General features: G+C 40.0%; 4 protein-coding genes across 6 annotated transcripts; 3 read left to right on the top strand and 1 right to left on the bottom strand.

Moving 5' to 3' along the window:
* The first annotated feature begins 614 nt into the window (after positions 1-614).
* Positions 615-4,167, top strand: LOC106303917 (agamous-like MADS-box protein AGL16). The gene is made up of 8 exons (XM_013740280.1): positions 615-763; positions 865-1,056; positions 2,410-2,488; positions 2,832-2,893; positions 3,299-3,398; positions 3,489-3,530; positions 3,604-3,687; positions 3,791-4,167. Exons 2-8 carry the CDS (start codon positions 875-877, stop codon positions 3,962-3,964), a joined length of 723 nt encoding a protein of 240 aa, XP_013595734.1. The 5' UTR covers positions 615-763; positions 865-874; the 3' UTR covers positions 3,965-4,167.
* Positions 4,168-4,349: 182 nt separating this feature from the next.
* LOC106301861 lies at positions 4,350-7,351 on the top strand. 2 transcript variants are annotated; one of them, XM_013738346.1, is made up of 4 exons: positions 4,350-5,582; positions 5,957-6,652; positions 6,734-6,919; positions 7,196-7,351. In XM_013738346.1, exons 2-4 carry the CDS (start codon positions 5,972-5,974, stop codon positions 7,208-7,210), a joined length of 882 nt encoding a protein of 293 aa, XP_013593800.1. In that variant the 5' UTR covers positions 4,350-5,582; positions 5,957-5,971; the 3' UTR covers positions 7,211-7,351. The 2 variants fall into 2 exon arrangements, with proteins under 2 accessions (XP_013593800.1, XP_013593799.1); XM_013738345.1 differs by lacking the exon at positions 7,196-7,351 and having other exon boundaries at positions 6,734-6,966.
* LOC106301860 lies at positions 7,158-11,034 on the bottom strand. 2 transcript variants are annotated; one of them, XM_013738343.1, is made up of 6 exons: positions 10,690-11,034; positions 9,510-10,324; positions 9,234-9,410; positions 8,292-9,145; positions 7,368-8,177; positions 7,158-7,263 (listed from the first exon to the last, which is right to left on the bottom strand). In XM_013738343.1, exons 4-6 carry the CDS (start codon positions 8,778-8,780, stop codon positions 7,177-7,179), a joined length of 1,386 nt encoding a protein of 461 aa, XP_013593797.1. In that variant the 5' UTR covers positions 8,781-9,145; positions 9,234-9,410; positions 9,510-10,324; positions 10,690-11,034; the 3' UTR covers positions 7,158-7,176. The 2 variants fall into 2 exon arrangements, with proteins under 2 accessions (XP_013593797.1, XP_013593798.1); XM_013738344.1 differs by having other exon boundaries at positions 10,918-11,034.
* An 871-nt stretch (positions 11,035-11,905) lies between these two features.
* LOC106307120 (D-3-phosphoglycerate dehydrogenase 1, chloroplastic-like) lies at positions 11,906-14,404 on the top strand. Its single transcript, XM_013743993.1, has 2 exons — positions 11,906-12,609; positions 13,001-14,404. Exons 1-2 carry the CDS (start codon positions 12,069-12,071, stop codon positions 14,254-14,256), a joined length of 1,797 nt encoding a protein of 598 aa, XP_013599447.1. The 5' UTR covers positions 11,906-12,068; the 3' UTR covers positions 14,257-14,404.
* Positions 14,405-17,886: the final 3,482 nt, after the last annotated feature.

The following is a 17,886-nucleotide window of genomic DNA, read 5'->3' as shown; positions in this document are numbered from 1 at the left end:
CGTATTCTCTGTCTGAATTTGGGTGCTTTTCTTCTCTGTCGGGATTCTAGGTTTCAGAAATTATAATTATTTTGAAAAAAATAATTCCACTTTGGGTTTCACAAAATTATTGGGGGTTCTCTTTTTTATTTGTTCGTAGCGTATACACTGATTCAAGTATTTTATTTTCTTCTTTAATAAAACAAACAAGAAGTGTACTTTAATAATGCGGCAATGCCGTACGATAAGACAATGTATAATATTCCCTCAGTTAAGCGTGGATTTTTTTCGCATTTTCACGCATATTAATTAAACACGTTGAATTGCTATAATAAATGTATGTTTTCTATAATTTTCAGTTTTCAGTAATTTTTAACCAATAATAATTCAATAAACTCAATTAATTTTTTTGAAATTTATAATTTTTTATAGAAAACACAAAAATACATCTTTCTGAAAAAAAAAAAAAAAAAAAGTCTATCATTAAAGAACAAGGGAGTATGAATTTTTATGGTAATAAAAAAAAGGAAACAGGTCAAAAGAAGCCACTCAAAAGATGGCAAGTGTCAAGATACGACAAGCGATCTATGTTTAAAATAGTAAGAAGCCTTTTGCCCTAAATTCCCAAACTAGCCATATGTTCTTTCCTTTTGTGGGCTCTTCTCAGCTCTCTGCTCTGTCTCTTTCTTTCTATTTCGAATTTCGATCACAAAACCCACATTGATTTTCTTCTCGAGCAGATCTAGCGCGATCTGTTTTTCTCCAGTTAGATTCTTTGAAGAAGGTAATGATTATATATTTTCGATTTTGAATTTATCTCAGCCTGGGTTTGCGCGGAGTTGACGATGTTTTGTGTGAATGATGTGATGGATTGGATTTAAAAAGCGGTGAGAAAATGGGAAGGGGAAAGATCGCGATTAAGAGGATCGATAACTCGACGAGTCGTCAGGTGACTTTCTCCAAGAGAAGGAACGGCTTGTTGAAGAAAGCCAAGGAGCTTGCGATTCTCTGCGATGCTGAGGTTGGTGTTATCATCTTCTCCAGCACTGGCAGGCTCTACGATTTCTCCAGCTCCAGGTATCACTTGTTATCTCTTTGGTTGACTTTTTGATGTTATTGATTACTCCATCCATGATCCACCGACGGTTTTGTTGACCACAAACCAATCCTAAATCTCCAGTTTTTTAATTCGATTTTTGTTTTCTGCAAATTCAATTCACTGAAGATTGACATAAACACCATCTTAGTCTTATGGCAATGGCTGAAATTCTTACATCACTTGATTGGTTGACTATCTACATATATGAGAGTTGAAAAAGAAAACAAGGCCAGTACGGTTGTGTTTAAGAGTCATAGAATATATGAGTTCTGTAACGTAATATGAGATTTTGATTTATGGTTTGTATATTATGTATGTTTCGATGCAGGACAGGACAAAAGTAAATTGGATAGGACTAGAATGATAGAGATTTGTGTGGAGTGTATAGATCATAAGGTGGACTTGTAGTGTTCTCTCAAAACCTTACTAAATTTAGTATAAACTATATTCGCATGGAAAAAGGGGTAGAAAGTGGTTAGAAGGGCAGAAGAAACTCTAAACTCTTCTTTGGTTTGGTTCTTAGAAAAAGAGTCGTCTCTCTTTCACTATTTACTTTTTTTCTTTATTGGCAACTAGTTGGTGGGTTTGATGTACCTAAAATGAGCTGCATTATTTTTATGGTTAATATATTAATACACTAGTGGGGGAATCATTTTTGCTTTCGTGGTCATCCATAATCTATCTTTTTCCTATATAATTTATCCAATATTGGAAAGAAACCATTCCATTTAAATGCTCAACTTGGTCATTGTTTAGTTATATATAAAAGTATATTCTTTCTTTTTGGAAAAAGACATTATACATATCAATCATCAAATCCCTTCTGATTTTCTACTTTAGAAGGAGTTCACTGAAGTAAAAAGAAAATAAACTATAGAGTATAGAGTAAAAACTAAAAAGATTGTCAGAAATAAATGTAGATCCAGAAGAGTTGATGGTTCCATGAGATTTAAATAGAAGAGGCAATGGTTCTAAAGGGTCCTACACATTTATGTTTCACTAGTTCATACTTGCCAGCTGACAACAATAATAACTGAACTCTGGTTTGGTGATTTGAGTTGGCCACTTGTACATAAGTTTGGTCTTGTTTCTTTCATTCTCTACTTAAGCTTCATGCAACATCATGTTATGTTTAGAGTATGGAGAATCTGTATTTTTGGTACAGAGAATTAATTTCCACGTTGGTAAAATTGGCTTAGGGTAGTTTAAGTAAAAGTTTTGTCACCGAAGATATGTAAGGAGAAATGATGCAGTTGATGTTGCTCGAGTTACCTTACCTGCCAAACTCACTCCTGCAGATATACAACTTAACCTTCTTCTTTTTTTGGCAGCATGAAGTCGGTAATAGAGAGATACAGAGATGCCAAATGTGACACCAATTCGGAAATGAACCCAGCTTCAGAAATCAAGGTATTCCTCTTTTGGTTCAATGTTTATTAGTCCTCTCTATGAATTTCAACGAATACTTGATGCAGTTAATACTCTAAATGAATTACGAATAGACCAAACAAGTAACATAGTAAAACAAAGAGATAGTTACTTACTTGGTGCTTTTTATAATGTTAGTTTGCTACAGCTTCGTTAGCCTATTTCAACTTTTGACTCCTCTCAAGATGCACCTGAACATAAGATTACATACATTATATTGCATTATCTTTTTCAAGAATCCATTCTAGACTTGATAAGTGTTAATTCCGTAAAAAACTTGTTTTCTCAGTTTCCGTCACCTGAAAATAATTCTGCTATATTATAGTTTTGGCAAAATGAGGCTGCGATTCTGAAGCGACAGCTACATAACTTGCAAGAAAACCACCGGTATGTTTTTGCATCCTCTGAGTTCGTCAAATACTACATGACATGATGTACTAAAAATGTAAGGCTATAAGATTTTGCGGAAAATCAAAACTATTCTAGCATTTGCATTTTTTCAATAGGAATTGTGGATATTAAAAATAAAATAGCAAACTGTTTTACCACCTCTTAAGGACTTTACAATGATGCTGGATATCTTCTCCAAAATCACCATTGTTATCTCCGCAAACTCGTGAGTTATATCTCCACACATCTAGAGTTGTAGACCATCGACAAGAAGTGAATAACCAAACACTTCCACTTTCCCTATCTCTTTTCTTTTTGTTTGGATGAATTAGGAAAGGTATATAATTACTCTAGAAAAGTTTGCATATTCAAAAGTGATGGGAAAGAGCTTGTAATTGATAGGCAAATGATGGGTGAAGAGCTCTCTGGACTAAGTGTGGAAGATCTTCAGAAACTGGAGAATCAGCTTGAGATGAGCCTTGGCGACGTACGAATGAAAAAGGTATTTGATGTTGTGGTAAATAAGTCAACCTTTTCATGTACTTAATGGCTGTACTCTTTATCTACTCTTTTCTTTTATTGACGTTTGTAGGAGCAAATGTTAGTCGAAGAAATAAAAGAACTCAACCGAGAGGTGGGACTCTGATTAGGCATTTCCACATTATTTGATTCCTACAAATTGCTAATTCTTATATTTTTTATTGCAGGGTAATCTCGTGCACCAAGAGAATTTAGAGCTCCACAAGAAAGTAAACGTAATGCACCAGCAGAACATGGAGTTACATAAGAAGGTATCTTCGATTTGGGGAGGCGGAATCATCTCTGAAAACGCTGCAACATGCTTATTATTTCTTCTAAATTGAGGATAATATGTAAACTGGCTACTACTTGCAGGTTTCAGAGGTTGAGAGTGTGAAAAGCGCAGACAAAACTTCTCTTCTCACAAATGGTCTAGACATGGGAGGTAACTCGAGCGAACATGTCCATCTTCAGCTCAGCCAACCCCAGCAGCATGATGAGACACGTTCCAAAGCTATCCAACTAAGCTATTTTTCTTTCATTGCGTAACATAGCTCAATTTGACCTTAGCAGCTTGCCATTGAATAAACAAAGCAAACACAAACATGATCAGAGATTGTAATCACATCTCGATCAGAAACCAGCTTTTGTATTTTTATTGTAGTTTCTCTGCGAAGAACATTGGTTTGGCGTTTATGCATGTACTGTGATGGACCTGATGGTCAAAGAATGTAGTGTTTTTTTTTTCCTCAGGTTCGGAGAAGCCTATCTATATTTATACTGTATTATTTTTTCAAAGATATTTCTTTTGCATATAGATAATCAATGTTCTATACAAAAACAAAATAAAACTTGGCATTGATTTTAGAGAAATTAGGCGCTATACACACGGAAATCGCTGAAATTAGAGAACTACCATTTCACCTTTTACATTACTGTACCTTTTTTTTATATACCGAAAGACCCCTACAGCGCCTAATACCATAGCACACGCAGCTGGCAAAATTGATGTCAGACACTAGTATAGGGCGAGACCTATCACACGACATCACTTGTACTACCAAGATCTTCCCAAATGACACTGGGGGCAATTGAAGAGCCTTGAATTACTTCTTTTGTCAGTTTAATAGGACGATTGTAAAGTCTCCACCTTCTAGTCACCGTTATCAGTTCTCATTCTTGAAGTAGTTACAAAACTATTTTTCTCTCCAAAAGTCTCCAAAAATCTCAGAAGTTCCCAACAGACGAAATGGAAGAGATACAGATTCCAGAACGCATGTTTGCCGCTGGTGAAAAACCTGCTGGAGAGAGAGTGAACACCTACCACAAACCCAAGAGAATTGATTCCATAATTGAAGTCTTGGAACCTGATGAAGTCGAGTTTATGCGGAATACAACCTTTGGGAAGATCATTTCGCAAGCAGAAAACCCTTCGTTTTCAGGTACCTTTGGTCAGTTCGTCATTGTGCGTATGCTCTGGGTGAAGAAAAAATACGAGATCTGGTTCTTGTTCGCTGGTAAACCTATTAGGATGTCTCTTCAAGAGTTTGCTCATGTAACTGGGCTTAATTGCAACAAGATTATCAAAAAGAACATCAAAAGGAAGAAGAATCCTATTACAGAGAAGCTATATTGGGGTGAACTCTTTGGGTCTCTCAAGTTCTGTCCAGTTGATGCAGCGATAGAAATGCTGAAAAAGAAGAAGGTTAAAGACCGCGAGATGCGGCTGAAGTATGCATGTCTTGCATTCACGTCATGCTTTTTACTTCCGACATCTCACCTCCCCCGTATTATCCCAGAGCACGTTGAATTGATTCGTGACTTCAGTGAGTTTCTTGCTTATCCCTGGGGGAGAGTAACATTTGAGATGCTGGTAACTGGAATCAAGAAGAAAGACGAAATCTTACTCTCCCAATCCAGTATTGCATTGCCTGGATTCGTAGATGCCATTCAACTTGTATTCATGGCTGCCGTTCCTCAGATTAAAGAGGTTGTCCCGCAGTCAGAACCTGTTGTTGTGATTGAGTCTGACAGTGAATCTGAGTCGGGATGTAATGACACTGAAGCTGAAGTAGAAGAAGAAACAGATGCCCCAGCGCCACAGCCCAAGACGGTCTGATACTATGTCAACCCAACTCACGCCAGAGACCTAGATGAGGAGGCAAAGGTTAGCTTGCTTTTTAAAACTTAGACCATCTGTCGATACATGGTGGTTGTTAAGATTGATATGTGTTAAATAACTGTAGTACTAGGCAAGAGAAAAGATAGATGCTAAGTTTAAAAATATAACTTAGCGACAAGTAATTGGTATTAATATTATTGTCTGCTAACCTGCTCTAATCCCCTACATCATTCTATATGTGACTGCACTACTAGGGGTAACCATACCCTATAACACTTAACGATCACATGTTTTATTATAAGTCAACATATTAAGTGGCTACTAAGCTTATAAATATATAGTAGTAGGTAGTATCAGCGTCACCATTGACACATACCACTAAAATGATCAGCTGCTTATTTATTTTCTATGCATTTCAGACGGAGGTCATATCCATGATTGAGGATACTACACACTCGCGTAATCAGTTGGAGTGGGATGACGAGGTCGACGATGAGACTGTCGATAACCTTGTCCGCCTAATTCAAAATGGCAAAGTTTTCAACAAGGCAATGTTTGTTGGGGGCTTAACCGGCATCGATCTGTCTCGTATGAGGGCTGAAAAGAAACAAAAAGAAAAAGAGGGTAAAGATAAAAAGGAACCAGAGAGCCTACCCGACGTTCTCGCTACGGATGCAGTTGACATTGGTGCTTCCAGCCGTATTGCAAACTTTATTGCAGGCATAATTAACAAGAAAATCGCGGATGCTTTATCATGGGAAGCTGCAAAAATCGAGCAGATTCTTGGCAAAGTTATTATAGCTCAACGTGAGAAGATGGAGGGTGCAGTGATTCGGAGCATCATTGGTTTTCTTGGAAAACAAATGTCTACCGCAGTGCGCGAGGAAGACACTAGTGGGAGAGGACAGAGCGGGAGAGAAAATGTTGACGCTGCCAATTCTGCGGGACCGTTGCTATCACCTAAAGAACATGGAAATCAATCAGGTGGGGCGTGGTCGCCACTAACAAGGAAAGAGCCATTGCTACACGGTGAGGACAACGATAGCCAATTACGAGCGGACGAGGTAATAAACAAGGTGATCAATGATGTTCAAGAGTTCTCAATCCCAAATGATGTAAGTATATGGTGGTTTATTACAACTGCTACACTTTATATGTAGTCATTATTATAATTAATAGGTCCTACCCTCTTACAGTTAACGGCAACAGAGAATAGTCACAACCTCCCTTTGGGCGTAGCTACAGATCACGAAAGCGTGGAACATGTTGTGGTTACGGAAGTGGAAGGATTTAACGTCACCCCCATAGTATCTCAGGAGCACACATCCCGCATTGCTCAACTGCCTACAGTCGATGAAGAAGAGACACTAGCCGACACCGAGGTATGCTCACGCCCAAATTAGATCATAAACATTCACGTAGTTGCTAATTAATTTTAGCTTGGAAGCTGAGTACATAAAGTTACCATTTTCCCAGATCGAATTCATTTTATCTCTGATCGAATTACCGTCATTCTCACTGGGACTATCGCAGGAGAATGTCGGAGGCATTGATATTAAACAAAGAAAATCGGTCGCCCCACATCATACCTTTATCAAAAGACTTCATTCCATTGGCCCCCTAATAACCTTACACCTTCTCATATTGGCATTTTACAGGTGGCACAGTTGTGATCCGCTCCACCGCACCTCCTACAAGTACTTGGGCGACGCCAACGGAGACCACTCTGCATAATCAAACCAGTGTGTCAAGATATAGTAATAAGGACCGATAAACAAATTAACTGTTAAACTAGAATGTAAATTTTCCAAAAATTGTTAACTCCCTTACTTTGAATTCACCACGCGAGAAGATCCTTGTCTTCTTAGGCCTCCCTGGTGGGCGTCTTGTATTTGACGGTGCAAGGTTCAGCGCACCAAGAGTGTCAGCCTCAGCAGCTGGAGTCATATAATCACTGGTGGGATTGATGCTCATGGAGTAAGCAGCTGCCCAAGTGTTGCGCGTGAACTTCTCACCAACGAGAGCATCTATCCTGCGCTTTGAGTGCATCGCAGCAGCGACAGCATGCTCACAGGGGATCAAGAGTATATCAAACTCTAGGCAGCTACAAACCTTCTTATCAAGGTCAACCCTGAAAGGGTGTCCATCCATGCCACGAACCTCAAACTCACCCCCATTGATGTGACGGACAAGCAACCCCGTTGAAACACTGAAATTCTTGGACATCAGCTCTTCTACCTTTGGCGTCACAACACCGCTGCACCCAGCTGATGCCTCACGCCTTCCTGACAACCACCTCATCAGCATAGACCTAATGTAATCAAGCAGCACAACTATTGGATATCCCCTTGCTTCCGCCAAAGCGGCATTGAGTGACTCGGCTATGTTACTGGTCATAATATTGTAACGCAAGCCATGACAGTGGGACCGAGTCCAATGTTCGAAACCAACCCTGACTAGATAATCAGCACAGTTAATGTCGATCATCTTTATCTCATTGAAGTGCCTGTAGAAATCAGAGACACGGTAGGCCCTAGCTGCCTTCGAGACCAAGTAAGCTAGGTGCTTCTTCTTGAACATAGTGACGATGTTCCGCTGCAGATGGAGAAGACAAGCAAAATGCTTGGCTCGGGGGTACATCTGCACATAGCAATACATCCTGTTTCGTTTAGTCAATCATATAACTTAAGCGCTAATATTTTAGTTATCAGATAACCACGTCATTGAAATCCAAGTAATAGATCGTGATCGTACCTTCAGAAGAGCAGCGTAGATGGACTTGTGCCTGTCGGAGACAAAGACCAGATCATACCCATCCTCCACGACCTCCAAAATCTTTTGGAAGAACCAAGTCCAGGAGCTGTCGTTTTCTCCATCAACCACAACAAAGGCAATAGAGAAAATTTGGTAATTTCCGTCTTGCGCACTAGCAGTGAGTAAGCAGCCAACATACTTCCCTTTAAGGTGAGTGCCGTCTACTACAATCACCTTTCTCATGTAGCTATAACCCTTAACAGAAGCGGCAAGTGAGATGAAGAGATATTTGAAACGTTGGACGTCTCCAGCATCACGTGTTGTTTCTATAGCCACGACAGAACCAGGATTAGCGAGAGCCAACTGCTCCAGATAAGAAAGAAGCATCTTGTGGGCGTCCTTAGTGTTACCAAAGCCTTTCTCAATTGCAACTTCCCTAGATTTCCAAGCCTTCCAGTATGTTATGGGAACATGGTGATCAGTGCGCATGAACTCCCTAAGGGTTCATGGCTTAGGACCAACGCCAACACCAGCATACTTGTTCCGGACCATCTCACCTATCAGATTAGATGTCGCATGCCTCTTGAAGTCACCGCGCTCGTCTACAGTACAGTTATGCTCCTCATCCACACGCTTAATCTGGAACGTTGGACACCCGGCCAGCTTACTTGCGTACACTCTCCACTTGCAGTTGGTGCCCTTACACGCTAGCACCATTTTTCCAGGTTCTGATCGACGACAGACAAAGGGGAACTTTTTGGCCAACGCATACAGCGACATGTGTGTCTTGAAAGCAGTTCGATCCATGAAGACTTGCCTGACAAACAAATGTTGATTTCCTTCAGCAGCGGTATCTGTTCCAAATGAGGTTAAAATATAGATTACTGACAAGTTGTTGGGGTCCAAATAATTATACAAATAAGATGGTGTATGTACACTCACCTTCATCAGCGGAGTCATCATAGGGTAATGGATCTGCAAAGTTTGGGTTCCTACTAGGAGAGAGTGAACCACCGGAAGCGCTCACTTGTGTCTTATCAACAACACCCACCTCCGACACTTTTCCTTTACCCTTGGTAATGTAATCAAGTATAGACGGAGGCCTTTTTTGCTGTCCAACTGACAAGGTAACCGAAATTTTAATAACATACGTGTTAACATATATAACACAACTGCTAACATATAGACGTAGTAGCTATTGTAGTCCTTATAGCATACCTATTGTCAGGGCCAAACTCGGATTGGCAACAGGCTGATGAATGCCCTCCTTCAATCTTATCACTCCAGAACCAGCGATCGGGGGGAATGCATTCAGTGGAGCAGCTGAGGAGTCTGTTGATGATTCTGTTCCCTCGCTGTCTCCATAGCATTAGCAAATGGAGGCTTCCCTTGGGTTAACCGAGGGCTTCTCAGTTGTGTGGTATTGTCATCATCCGTGCACACGCCTAGGAGAGACTGCTGACCAGTTGTCATTTCCCCCTGGCCAAGAATACTTTCCCAATACGCAGCACCATCCGTTAAACCACCACGATATTCATTCACACCCCTCAGTGGTAGATGACTAACATCAGAGATACCACATAAAGGGTTCACATTAACATCTAAGTTTCCACTTGAACTCCCGATAATTGTATAGTTATCCCTCCTCTGGAAAAGATAACGTGCAACTACATTGTTGCCTATAGTCACCATTAGCTTCAAATCTTGGATTTCAAGTCTCACCGACATGAATAGATCCACATCTCCATCCTCCCTGACATCCACCGGTGGCCATGCCACATCTGCGGGGATCCTCATCCACTCCGGAAACTCAAAAGTCAGGCACACTGCGGTTTCTGTTCCTACACTGTATCGTGTTCGCACAAGATCCATCAGAGATGCGTAAGTCTGGTTCTCGTGAACCACGACGTCGTATCTTCGCTCCGTCGGATCTTCCAGGAACAGCCAACCACGAATTCCAACTTGTTTCCACACACCAACAATTCCACACACCAACAACCAGTTTACTAACTGGCCCATTATGAACCACTTATCTGCAATTTTGAGTACAAACAAGTCATTGTGTTGTTAATTTCCTAGGATTTTGCAGACAACAAAATTAATATCAGGCACAATTTTATGTTAGATGTAAACACTATGATCTTCAAAAAAAAAGACAACATGACAAATTGGTGACATTGAAGCAACAAGTTTCATCTGTACAAAAAATCACTTTAATGGTAGAAGACAAAAAAAGAACAAAACAATATCTGAACGATAACGAATATTCACAATGTCTGAAATCATCTTTAATGGGTAAAAAAAAAAAAAAATGAATAAACCTAAATCTGGAAGATAACGTCTACTCAAAAAGTCTGAAATCATCTTTAATGGTAGAAAACAAAAGATAAAAACATACCTAAATTGGAAGGATAACGACTACTGTAAAAGGAGACTACTTTATGCAACACTCTCGCTTTAACAGTCTTCGTTCTCTTTCTATAAAACAAGTTGACATTTATCGATTTGGAGGACTCCATTAAATAGAGAATCCGAAACCATACACTGTTTTCGTTAACCTCTAAATCCTGCCATTCTCTGCTACACATAGATATTTTCCAGATTTCCTGCAAATTTCATAGTGTACCTTGCACATTGCTGTAGCAAAACGAGTGGAAGGGAAAGAAAATAGCTGGAAACCTTATATTTATCCGCAACCCTAAGATTGTACTGGAAAGATCATACCAAATCTATCTCTCCCCACGCTGTGATCGTACTTCCCTTGGCGGTAGGGGTATTTCCGTCATGACACACACAATGGGATACATTGTTTGTGGGGTTTTCAGGCTTTAGGGTAGTTTTCCAATTTCGAGTCCACTAAGGTATATTGGGCCAATACTCTCTTGATTTTAAGTTTTAACAAATGTAACAGTATATAAAGCTTGCGCGGCTGCATAGTAGTAAGGGGTTTTTGACAGGTTGACCTACCAAAAAAAAAACAATGCATCTTAAAGCAGATGCAAACACACAAAAAGCAAACCTTTCACGTGCCATAAATTAAACATACGTCACAGCCACCAGTATATCCTTTGAAATATTCCCCACGAGTAAAACTGCAGTAAAACTTGACCACCAACTAAATAAAGTTATTGTACATTACTCTTTTTGGAAGTTTTATATACTCTGTACAACTCAAATTCAATTCCATTTTGAAGTCTTCAGCTACTTTTCAATTGCTTTGCAACTCTCTCTCTAGTGCATACATACCTCGTTTTAGTAGTGAAACCCTTGTTACTATTTGGGTTCATACAAGTACAGTCGCTTAAAAAATCATTAATCGATTGTTAAGTTGTAGTGTGATTAGCATGTCGCATCTCTCATATTCAACATTTGTTTTATAGGTACACCTAAATTGCTGCTTCAAAGTTACTAAAAATAATTAAAAAGTGATTTGAGTTAAAATAAAATTCAATTGAATAAAAGCTAAAATCATATGCAAAGTTTAAGATCTGGAAAAAATCTTGGAAGCTGTAAAATATTTCTCCCGGGAGATAGATAGTTCACATAATTAGTCGATTTTCACATGATTACTACAAGATTCAGATAAAAAGTTGGATCTCTAATCAGGCTTTGGTCCGAGAAAAAAGCTTTCTCCTCAATCGCTAATAATATTCCGCGAAGGCGCGTGAGATCACACCAAACCCCTATAAAAACGCCGACGTCGCCTCTCTAACCATTCAGATCTCTCTCTCCATCCCTCTCCCACTCGTGCCACCAACTAACATTTTCACGTTAGCAATGTCAGCCGCCGCGTCTTCCACGATCTCCGTCGCCACCACCAACCCCCTCAAGAGCTTGTCCCTCTCTTCCAGATCGCCTCTCCCCTCCGCCTCTTCCATCTCCTTCCCTTCCCGCAACCCCCGCCGACTCGTCCTCGTCTCCTGCACCACCGGAGACGGATCCAAACCCACGATCCTCGTCGCGGAGAAGCTCGGCGACGCCGGAGTGAAGCTCTTGGAGGATTTCGCCAATGTCGACTGCTCTTACAACATGACACCCGAGGAGCTCAACACCAAGATCTCCCTCTGCGACGCGTTGATCGTTAGGAGCGGGACAAAGGTTGGCCGCGAGGTTTTCGAGTCGTCTCGTGGACGTCTCAAGGTTGTTGGACGCGCTGGTGTTGGCATCGACAACGTGGATCTGAGAGCGGCGACGGAGTTTGGCTGTCTTGTCGTAAACGCCCCGACGGCGAACACGATCGCTGCCGCGGAGCATGGGATAGCGCTTTTGGCCGCCATGGCTAGGAACGTTGCTCAAGCTGATGCGTCTGTTAAGGCTGGTAAGCTTCATACTTGTTTTGATGGTTCTTGTGTGTGTGTGTGTGTGGAGTGACTGTAACATAGTTTTGCAGTGTTCAAAAATTCAGTATATGCAGCAATTAGACCTAAACAAACTATTTTTCTTGAATTATTTTATAGAAAATAGGTGTAGACTTTAAAAAATTTGGTATAATCAATAATCTCCTATAAAACGCCTAATTACTCCTTAGTAATTTTTTAAACATTGTTAATATTACTGAGTCGTTGAGAGTTTTGTTTGAAGGATCTTGTTTTGTTGGTTCTTGTGTGTGTGTGGACTGTGGAGTGTCTGTAATATTATATTACTGACTCGTAGATAGTTTTTGTCTGAAAGATCTTGTTTTTTTTAATCTCTCTGTAATGAATGAACAGGGGAATGGAAGAGGAACAAGTATGTTGGCGTTTCACTCGTCGGCAAGACTCTTGCAGTATTGGGATTCGGGAAAGTCGGGACCGAAGTCGCTCGTCGTGCCAAAGGTCTCGGCATGCGTGTCATCGCTCACGATCCCTACGCGCCAGCAGACCGTGCACACGCCATCGGCGTTGAGCTAGTCGGCTTCGGCGAAGCCCTCGCCACCGCTGATTTCATCTCTCTCCACATGCCTCTCACGCCGGCGACATCCAAGATACTCAACGACGAGACCTTTGCCAAGATGAAGAAAGGAGTTCGCATCGTGAACGTCGCTCGCGGAGGTGTGATAGACGAAGACGCGTTAGTGAGGGCCCTTGATGCTGGGATCGTTGCTCAGGCCGCGCTTGATGTTTTCACCAAAGAGCCGCCGGCTAAAGACAGCCCTCTGGTGCAGCACGAGAGGGTCACGGTGACGCCTCATCTTGGAGCCAGCACGATGGAGGCTCAGGAAGGAGTTGCGATTGAGATCGCTGAAGCTGTTGTTGGAGCTTTGAACGGAGAGCTCGCTGCTACTGCGGTCAACGCGCCTATGGTCTCTGCTGAGGTTCTGACGGAGCTGAAACCGTATGTGGTGCTAGCTGAGAAGCTAGGGAGACTAGCGGTGCAGCTGGTGGCCGGAGGAAGCGGCGTGAAGAACGTGAAAGTGTCGTACACGTCAGCACGAGCCACTGATGATCTAGACACGAGGCTTCTAAGGGCCATGATCACAAAGGGAATCATCGAGCCGATCTCTGACGTATACGTCAACTTGGTCAACGCTGATTTCACAGCTAAGCAGAGAGGTCTGAGACTCTCGGAGGAGCGTGTGGTCTTGGACGGGTCACCAGAGAACCCGTTGGAGACGATAACTGTGAAGCTAGGGAACGTGGAGTCGAAATTCGCGAGCTCCTTGTCTGAATCAGGAGAGGTCAAAGTAGAGGGAAAGGTTAAAGACGGAGTCCCGCATTTGACTAAGGTTGGATCATTTGAGGTGGATGTGACTCTTGAAGGTAGTATCATACTGTGCAGGCAGGTGGATCAACCAGGTATGATCGGTACGGTGGGGAGCATTCTTGGAGAGTCTAATGTTAATGTTAACTTCATGAGCGTTGGAAGAATCGCACCGAGGAAGCAAGCTATTATGGCGATTGGTGTAGATGATCAGCCGAGCAAGGAGACTCTTAAGAAGATTGGGGAGATTCCAGCGGTGGAAGAGTTTGTTTTCCTCAAGCTCTAGTTTGGTGTGTTGTTTGATTATTTGAATGTGAGGATTTGATGTGGGTTTAAGGCAATAATGTTATTCTTGGCTTTCTTACAGTTTTGGTAATGTTTGAGACTTGAGAGTAATAGTAGTATCTTTGATGTTTTCAACTTTATGGTTCATTGGTTACAAGTTTTTCTGATAAATTTAGACAAAAAATCTCAGACATTTTTGTTTTAACTTGAAATTTTATGGGTGCACATTGCCTATTCGTTTGTTTTGTTACCCTAGTCTACAGCCTTTGATAACCTTATACTACTCCAACGATGATTCATTTTCTACTTTTTTATTCATTTTGAATAAATTTTTACTCCAACGTTTCTTATTTCTTACTTTAAAATGAAAATGTGAACGGTATATCTTCAAATTCGAAGATGAATTTTTAAAATTTTAGATTGGTCCTTAAAATTTATTTATTTTTATCCTTTGGCAAAATAAATTACATATGTTACTACTATCCAACTAATTTTAAATATTCAATTATTATTTTCATCTAATTGGATTTTTATATACAAAATCACAAAAATATTCATTTCTTATAAATATTATCTCACATAAGAAGAATCAAAAGATAAATAAACTTACCTTTTGCTTAAAAATACTTCTGTTAATCAGTTATAGAAAAATATATTTATGATGATTTTAATAAATTAGAATGTTCATTGTTTGCTTATTTATGTTATGTAATAGTTTTATAATATAATTATATTTAGTTTATATTAAATAGTAATTGTGCTAGATTATTGATAAAACAAAATAACTGGATAATATTAATTAACATGAAATAGTAAAAGATGCTATTAATAATTAATAATAAAGTGGAGATAGAATATAATTGGAGTATTTACTAGAAAAAAATAAAGTAAACCAAAGAAATTGTTGTTTTATTTTGAAGAAAATAAAATTTTCAAGATAGAAATAAACTCAACTATTAGAGATGCCTTTTGTAAGCATTTCCATCACAAACATTAAAATCACGATACTAAAGTGTTTAGTTTACTTTGAATAATTGTACATTTGATACCCTAAAACACAGCCCATTCTTAGGGCTGAAACGAGCCTCTTTCATCTTTGGGAGAATTGCAGTGTCATAAGAGATGCACATTTGATGCTAAATACATCGGACATACGTTCTTTGTTTTTAAGTCCACATATTGCCTAGACCGTGGAGCCGGCCGTGACAAGAGAGTAACCATGGCCGGATATACTAGGGAATAACGGAAACAAGATTAACTTATTAATGCAAGGTGTCTTGGTGAGCACGTACCAATCATTTGGCTTGCTAAAGTGAGATCTCAAGCCGACATTAAGTACATATTCTGAGCGTGTAATGCGTAGCCGTTCCTCGTAGACATATCCCTCTTTGACCACAAATTTGTTGATCTCTTTGGACACTTGAGTACTGGGTGTTGGTATTAATTGTTAATACTGGAAGTATTAATTGTTAAGATTATAAAATTGGGTTAAGTATTAATTAATTGTTAATACTTCCAATATGTAAAAAGTAAAATTTTAAGTTCGATTGAAGATGTCTAAAAGATACTTGCATATATCTTTTGTCTTTATAACAAAAATATTATTTATAAACTTTTCAAAGAAAAATTTTAGCAATTTTTTTGGAAAATACAAATATTAAAAAGTCAAAAAATTCATAAGATTATATAAGTGCGAGCCCATCTTCGATCACAGAAGAATTATAATACCTGAAACAACATATAAACTGAAACATAAAAGTATTTCATATTAATGTTATATTTAAATTGCGTAACATAAAAGTTAAAAGTATTTAAACTGCGTAACATATAAACTGAAACATAAAAGTATTTCATATTAATGTTATATTTAAACATAAAAGTTTACACTTTCTGTAAATTAACACCTAAAATTTTAAAAGAAAAGTTTTAGCAATTTTTTTTGGAAAATACAAATATTAAAAAGTAAAAAAAAAATCATAAGACTTGTATAAGTGCTGAGCCTATATTCGATCACAGAAGAATTATAATACCTAAAACAACATATAAACTGAAACGAAAAAGTAAAACTATTAAATTTACTAAAATAGCGTACGATGATACAACTTCTCTCCCAGACGACCTTTTCGAGAGCAGTCTTTATCCAATAGACCCAAGCACATTCCTGTCCAGCAACCTGCTTTAGTCCAAAAGTCAACAGAGTTTCTTTTCGAATTTCTTTCTTCTTTTGGAAAAAACCATTGGATATCTCCACGCTCTGGTCTATTACACATCGGGTTCTTCCCCCGACCATGGTCGGAGGGACCGCCGGAGCCGCCTTCACGCCGCTTAACTTGCCTGCTGGAGTTTCCCAACCGGTCGTTTCAACCCAAAGCCACGCCTTTCCCCGCAGCGGAACCTGTTTCCTCTTCAGGGCCCAACTTCGCTGAAGATCTCCACTACACCGAGGGTTTCCTCAGAACAGAGACGTGAACACAGAAGCCTTTCAAGGAGCTCACAAATATGCTTAAGGGTTTCCTTATATATTTTTCTATCACAAACTAGAAGAAGATCTGTCACTTAAATCTCAACCACCAAGAAGTTATTGCTCACAAATTGACTCCACCAGCAACTACTTAAAGCCTTCAAAGCGGCTTCTCTAAGGAACTAACTGACACAGGGGTTCCTGTTACTACAATAGTTTCTTCGTGCTTTACACCTCACAACAAAAGATGTCTGGAAGACTTAGGAGAGCGGATAAAGGTAAAGAAATAGCTACTGACCCCTCTCAAGCCCCAAGAACTGCTCGCATCAGAATCCAAGACCCGGATAATGCTGAGCTCATGCAACGCCACTCTCTAACACTCATAGGCCGTGTTACCAACAGAACGGCGCAGCGAGTCTGGTCTCTCATCCCCTTTTTCACCGATCTCTGGAAGGCAAAATCCAAACCGGTCGGCTCTGACCTAGGAAACGGAATGTTCCAGTTTCAATTTGACAGTGAGGAGGATCTACTAACGGTCTTGGAAAAAAGACCCTACTATTATGGAAGATGGATGGTTATTGTTCAGAGATGGGAACCCACGGTCTCCAAAAATTTCCCATCCCTCTTGCCTTTTTGGATTAAAGTTCAAGGAATTCCTGTACATCTATGGACAGAGGAGACAATCCAGAAACTTGGCGAAGATCTGGGTGTTTTTGAAAAGATGGAGATCACTTCATCAACGGTGAGAATGAGGGTGCAGGTTAATGGACTTCTCCCGCTAATCAAATCATCGGTGGTTGAGTATGCGAATGGAGATGAAGTTACAGCGAGCTTCGTATATAAAAAGCTCGATAGGCATTGTCCTAAATGTTTCCGCTTGGATCATGACTTAAAAGATTGCTTGGAGGCCAAGCATGAAGCAAGAGCTCTTAAAGCTCAGGAAGCTAGCGTGGGAAATGAGGAGCCTGAGAGAAGGGGAACGCACTACAAGCAACACGACTCAGGTTCTAATATTTTCCATTTCACAGCTCAAGGGTCAGAGCACAGAGGAAGACAAGACTATAACCGGCGAGATCGCCAAGTTGATGCGCGAGATGAACTAGAGGCCCGACGCAGGTCTCGCTCCAGCCAAGATACAGTCCCTCGAAGATACTTTAGTGAGGACCCCAA

The sequence above is a fragment of the Brassica oleracea genome, chromosome C7 (genome assembly GCF_000695525.1).
Source record: "Brassica oleracea var. oleracea cultivar TO1000 chromosome C7, BOL, whole genome shotgun sequence".
NCBI classification, from domain to species: domain Eukaryota; kingdom Viridiplantae; phylum Streptophyta; class Magnoliopsida; order Brassicales; family Brassicaceae; genus Brassica; species Brassica oleracea.
The sequence above is the reverse complement of the archived record's forward strand: the minus strand, read 5'-3'. Positions and strand labels throughout refer to the sequence as shown.

Coding starts and splice junctions, on each gene's coding strand:
- LOC106303917 (XM_013740280.1), top strand. CDS start 875: ATGGGAAGGGGAAAGATCGCGATTAAGAGGATCGATAACTCGACGAGT. Junction 1,057..2,409: donor TACGATTTCTCCAGCTCCAG/GTATCACTTGTT, acceptor TTTTTTTGGCAG/CATGAAGTCGGTAATAGAGA. Junction 3,531..3,603: donor TAAAAGAACTCAACCGAGAG/GTGGGACTCTGA, acceptor TTTTTATTGCAG/GGTAATCTCGTGCACCAAGA.
- LOC106301861 (XM_013738345.1), top strand. CDS start 5,972: ATGATTGAGGATACTACACACTCGCGTAATCAGTTGGAGTGGGATGAC. Junction 6,653..6,733: donor AGTTCTCAATCCCAAATGAT/GTAAGTATATGG, acceptor ACCCTCTTACAG/TTAACGGCAACAGAGAATAG.
- LOC106301860 (XM_013738343.1), bottom strand. CDS start 8,780: ATGCGCACTGATCACCATGTTCCCATAACATACTGGAAGGCTTGGAAA. Junction 8,178..8,291: donor TCTACGCTGCTCTTCTGAAG/GTACGATCACGA, acceptor TGCTATGTGCAG/ATGTACCCCCGAGCCAAGCA. Junction 7,264..7,367: donor TCTCGCGTGGTGAATTCAAA/GTAAGGGAGTTA, acceptor TTGATTATGCAG/AGTGGTCTCCGTTGGCGTCG.
- LOC106307120 (XM_013743993.1), top strand. CDS start 12,069: ATGTCAGCCGCCGCGTCTTCCACGATCTCCGTCGCCACCACCAACCCC. Junction 12,610..13,000: donor TGATGCGTCTGTTAAGGCTG/GTAAGCTTCATA, acceptor ATGAATGAACAG/GGGAATGGAAGAGGAACAAG.